The sequence below is a fragment of the Trichophyton rubrum genome (genome assembly GCF_000151425.1).
Source record: "Trichophyton rubrum CBS 118892 genomic scaffold supercont2.2, whole genome shotgun sequence".
NCBI classification, from domain to species: Eukaryota; Fungi; Ascomycota; class Eurotiomycetes; order Onygenales; family Arthrodermataceae; genus Trichophyton; species Trichophyton rubrum.
In genome coordinates this window covers 2,906,252-2,912,101 of record NW_003456427.1, presented here as the reverse complement: position 1 = coordinate 2,912,101, position 5,850 = coordinate 2,906,252, and the positions used below count along the sequence as shown (strand labels likewise).

Below are 5,850 nucleotides of genomic sequence, written 5' to 3'. Positions count from 1 at the left end.
TTCACAATGAACCCTTTCTAGACACCCTAATATACCTGGCTAGACCCGGAACCCCACATTATAACGATTTGACAACCCCAATTGCTCTTTTTGACTATTTGATAATTGAAAGCCCGGTGCTCACTGCATCAGTATTATAACACAGAGAGTATACAACTGGTGCATCATTGTTTTTGGCTATGATGTCCTATTTCTTTTGTACTGGATTGGTCTATTCTAGTCATATTGAGTGCCTGTTTGCCTGCCAGAGACCCTATCCACTTGGAGACAAGGTTCTGGCTCTCTTGCAAGTCTCTGAACATGAGAGAGGCGAACAACAAGTCCGAACTCCTGCCTCCCTTTCTTATATCCTCTCTGGTTATTGTGGTTATCCTTATCGTTCTCCTCTGGTTCAAACATTTATATAAGATATCTGCGAGCCGTGGCCCTCTTATTAATACTGAGGAAGAATCTCCCTTCAACCCCCAGTCACAAACTCCCCAGCAAGAAGTGCCATCGTCTCCGGCTAATACTGCCGGTATATCAACTACAGAATTGCGAATACAGCGTCTGATTCAAAATAAGAAACCAGGGTCAAGCTTAACACCGTCTTCGACCAGTTTCAACCAGGACCCAGGATATCGTAGGCAGAGCTATGAAACTATGCATAAGTTTCCTGATTCGCCTGTAGTATCGCAAGATGAACTACAAGATTTTGGAGCCTCAAACTCTGCTCCATCTGGCACTACAACGTTGTTTCCGTCAAGCTCTGGTGGTCGTAGCGGCAATGACTATAGGACACAGCAATCAATACCCTTACGGGAGCTGACTAGAGACCAGACACGCAGTAAGTTCTTTATTTCCTTTATTTGGCCTGTTGAAACAAAGAAACGATCTTCTTCGAATAATCATAAACAAAAGTACTGAATCATTGCGTCCCTCTAGAATCGAACAATCCACATCCATACTACGGCCACAAAGGGGAATCCTATCAACAAAATAATCCCTATGGAAGGTATGCCTACCGTCAAGATGGATTTTATCAAAACAACTCTACACCGACGGGCCCTTTTGGAACGATGGGGTCAGATACGGTACGTGAAACTGAGAGTAACTCTCGGGATTTTAGCTATACCGGTAGCACCCGCCAGTTAAGGGAGGAACAAATGCGCAACTTTCCAGAGCGGTTCAAATATGCCCACCCTCGCTATGAACGAAATGAGTCACGGAGTCCACCACGGTCAGGGGGAGGAGAATCTTTCCACTCTTCCCTCCGGCCTGATCCCCTATGTATCCACAAGGCTCGCTCAAGCCCTTTGCCCTCGGTTCCCCCCAGCGATGAATATGCCAGTGGGATGGCCCAACCAGAAAGCTCTAAAGATGCGAGTCAAAGGAGTGCCAGGTACGATTTCAAAGGCAGATCTTCTCCCGAGTACCGTCATCCGCGCCAAGACTGGCTTGCCCAAGCCCAGGTAGGCTCAGTGCGAAATGATTCCATATGGAAACAGAAGGAAGCAATAACTAGGGGCAAGGATGGGCTACGGACATTCGAAGGCTCTAGATCGTTCAGCATTGAACGATCGCGAAGTCACCGTAAGTGAAACTGAGTCCTCCTTTACCCTGGGTGGCTTAGGAAACAGGATACTAATATTATCAGCCTTTGGAAAGCAACACAACCGAGAAAGCACACACCTATCCAGTACCAGTGCCACTCGTCACGACATTCCTAGGACTGATGAAAGACCCGAAGAAACTTATCCAATATCAGCCGGTCAAACCCCAGCTGCTTACGGATTACCCCCTGGCAGCACACGCCCCCACGCAGAGCTTGTCGATGAGGCAGATGAGAATAAGATGGAGAGGAAGCTGAACCTCTTAGACTTGGTATCGCAGCTAAGGGATCGAGATATCTAGGATCAGAGACAGCATGGAGATAAGCGTTTCTCTAGCCTTATCCAGCAGCAACTTTACCTACATAACAACCTTGTTTGTCTGCTCTCTACTCAACCGAAGAGGAGAAATTGGGGTGCAGATTGCTGTTCAGTTAGTTCAATTTTCGCTTTTCCCGAATACCAGGGATAAGGACAGGTATACCTATAAGTATGCTGCTTAGCTTGGACTGGTGGGTCGAAGGGGCGGTTGGCCACCATATCACAAAAAGGGGCTCCCATCCATGACCAGCTGAGAGTGCATAGATGTTGTCAAGTCGATCACGTCCAGGTAGATTCATCCACGATGCACCTTTGTACCCGGGGCTGTGCACGTTGCTAAGAGCCGAGACTCCACCCAGGATAGACGGCTCCATACAAGTTCGATAACGGCGAGAAGCCCGTCTTCACTAACAATAAAGTTTCTAGGGTTGATACAATACTCAGAGATCATTGGCCACCCCACAGAGTACATTGGCGTGGAGCCGGCCAATGATTTCTGGCAAGGGACTGTATCTAGAAAGCAGCAGACCATAAGCTTCCTGGACAGCCTCCTCAATCGGGGCTCAGATTCCTCCCGTTTCAGATATTGCACATACCCATTAACGATATATCTTCAAAAATATACAAAGCAGATAACTTTATGCGAATCCTCTTTAGTCATACTGACAAGAAGCGTGGGCTCCATATCCCACTAACATCTGGCGGATTTTTGGTTAAGCAGGGGGGAGGCGCAGAAATCGCCATGTCGCGTGAGCGGATGCTTCGTTTTCCCCATTCAAGTGTTATGATTTGCTGAACTTTGGCGGCTAGAGACTTTGGCTTCCCGTGTGTGTGAGTTTAATATCTTAAATCATCCAATAATAACACGAGATGCGCCGTAACTAAGCTCCCGGGATGAGGCTTGGCGTGCCAATCAGATAAACTGTCAGCTTGGTTGCCCCGTATTGACAACGCAGGCTCCTGCGCTCCGCGAGGACAAAGGGACTTACGCTGTGTCTCAGTTCTTTGTGCTCTAAATGCTTGTCCCCGCAGGAAGCCCTGCCCCAAGATGTGCTCTGAATTGCATATTTCTTGTAACCCTTGCAAAAGCCACTCTACCTACATGGATCCCCCGGTGTAATTAGTTAATAGTTACTTTGCTGATGCTGTATTTTTTGTCTATGTTCTTACGTGGCCCAAGGTGAAATTATTAGTTACAAGGATTAATGCTATCTCCCTAAATTTGAGCCAGGCACCCCCTCTATTGACCAATTCCAAAAAAAGTATCCGTACTTACTAAATGCATTCACGTTCCTCTATAATTGCAACGGTACTGCGTAACTATTGACCATTTGCCCAACTGTCACGAAATCTCTAGTTAAACATAAGCCTCTTTGATTGAGAGATAGATACTCCACAAGCACAACACAAAAAGCGCGAGGCAACCCAGGACGAAGTCGTTAATCTCCAGCATGTGGCTGACTCGGTGCCAGCTGTCGTTTGGGTAGCTCTCGTAGCGGGTGCAGCGGAAAGATTTACATTCTACGCTGCAACAACTCCATGGCGTAAGTCTCAAGATAGCTGTCAGGATGTAAAATCAGCTAGTTCCTAACCCTATGTAGAAAACTATATACCATATGGCCGCGGCAATCTTGCTGTCCCAGATTCTTTAGGACTTGGTCAAGCAACCGCGACAAATATTTCCAATGCATTCTTTTTCTTCTCTTTTTTTTTTTTTTTCGCCTTTGCCATTTGCCATTCTCTCAGATGTATGGCTAGGGCGCTACAAGACGTTATGTCTAAGCTTCTCGTCGGTACCCCTTATCACCCGTATATTGACCAGGGCTAACAAGTTATATAGCCTTAATATTTGCGGGTGCACTAGGCCGTATCTCTTGAACAGGACTGAGTGCGGTATAGACGGCCTCGATAACCTTTTCGGGTATATTCTTTTCGATCAGTTTTATCAGTTATTAATCAAGCTTGGTCCTCGTTCCGTCTTCTATAGCAGTATTTGCCGAAAGTCTAGGTCTGCGTTAGAATTCTCAACGTGTAGAGGTCAAAACCCTTGCGCCATAGCCGCCTATATAGTAACCTCCTTTTCAGTTAAGACCCCATTGACCTTCAAGGAGTCAAACATTCTAGGGTGCAAGTCAACGTGGAAGTGGAGGCACTGGATAAGTTTTATTAACATGGCCTATTATAGTAACTTATTAACCAGCCACAGGAAAACTTACGGAGTACCACTGTAGCCCAAGACCATATATCTGTTGCAGCTGTCCAGGGCGAATGACAGATCGAGCAAAACATAGCGCTGACCAGGTCTACCGAACCGTAGTGAGCCTCGGCTTAGCACACGTAGAGAGGAAGAACATGGTATTGTTAATGTTGTGTAACTCCTTTAAGCAGCAGAGCTCCATGTTAAGCCGGCGATTTGACTGCTCGAAAAAGGACGAAGTTTTGGTGTTTGATGCGTTGAGGTCGAAGTTGAGGCTGAAGTCGTCACGGGAGTTTGCCAAGACGCAACTCGTGAGCTGGCTAACCTAAAGAGGATTAGCTCGCGGCAGGGAACTCCCGCACGCGGATAAACCTTGTTTCCACCCGATGCCAACCTCTGGGAGCAGACAACGACAGCCACTCTCTCTGGGTAAGGGCCTGAGGCAAGACAGCAAGGACTCCGTGCTCGCTTTAAAGAGCATGGTCTTTACGGGAGCGACAATGACAGGTCGGTCGATGTAAGCTCACTTGCTTAGAAAAAGACGGTAACTAATCGTTTGACCCGACGGCCACATCGCCGAGAAGCTGGAGAGGCAAAACGAGTCAAGACGCGCTTTCAACTGGCGTTATGAACCCGTACCAAGATTTTTTGCCTTTAGATAAGGAGGGAGTACGGAGTAGCGGAATTACCGCTACAAATTGTCCTCTACGAACAGCAGAAGTGTTAGGATTAGCTGCTGATAAATCCAAATCGCCGATCGCCAAATACTCAAGCTCATTCTTAACATACCTTGATAACATGGCTTAGCTAGCTAACAGCCATTATTTCTGTGACGAAGCGTTGGATAACGCTCACTCCGTATTGTTATACCATATTTTAATAAATTGCCGTGTCTGACACCTTACGGGCGACTTCAAATATATCTCCGTTTTGTACGGACGTAAACGAACGCTCTACGTCATCCCGCCCCATGAGTTAATCACCCTGCAGCTTGGCTAACAGCCTGATTGACGAGTTAACGATTAGCTAACCCTAGTCTGAAGGATCATTGGACATTAGATTGCTCTGGAGGATGAAACGGAGAGCCTTTACTGTGTGTTGACACTTCTCAGGCATACGGTCGCTGATCCTGTGTGGCCTCTGTGCATATATATATATCCCTGAGGAATCGGCTGTCAAGCCTGATCAGCCCGTGTCCAACTGATATTTAAATGCATTCGGTTACCCGTGCGAGCGGCATGACACTGAATTTCCAAGGCATGGCTGCCATGCTCTCCCTTCCAAGCCGCAGGGGTCAGCCAGGGGTCCCGTTGCATTATCTCGCTGCCGCCAGTGCAGCTCAGCCTGGAAGGTTGACATAAACTGGCTACGACCTTTTTAACTTACAAACCTGAAGGATCGGTTTGGTCTAGGAGATATTTAAATACCATGCAGCCCGCCTCTCCCTTTCATATCTAGGGCCATACTTAGAAAATACCCCTACACATAGAATTGTGTGTCCATACTCCGTACCAGGAAATTTATCATTTACTGATAGCTGGCCAACATTACGATGGAAGGCGGAAGCCCCCTAACTTGCACTGAGGTCACGGCCCAGTGTCCCGTCGAGGCCTCGATCTACGGATATTATCCCAACCGGCCGATAAACGCTGCTCTGGTCATTGTCTTTGGCATCCTCATGCTCGTCCAGGGATGGCAGACTTTCAAGTACAAGACCTACACCTACAGCTTTGCCATGACCGT

The 5,850-nt window shown here is 47.3% G+C and overlaps 1 protein-coding gene across 1 annotated transcript; it reads left to right on the top strand.

The window, feature by feature from the left end:
* Nucleotides 1–300: 300 nt before the first annotated feature.
* TERG_08747 (uncharacterized protein) lies at nucleotides 301–1,893 on the top strand (the record flags this gene model as incomplete). The annotated part of the gene is made up of 3 exons (XM_003237946.1): nucleotides 301–826; nucleotides 925–1,572; nucleotides 1,637–1,893. The coding sequence occupies 3 exons, from the start codon at nucleotides 301–303 to the stop codon at nucleotides 1,891–1,893; spliced, it is 1,431 nt and encodes a 476-aa protein (XP_003237994.1).
* Nucleotides 1,894–5,850: the final 3,957 nt, after the last annotated feature.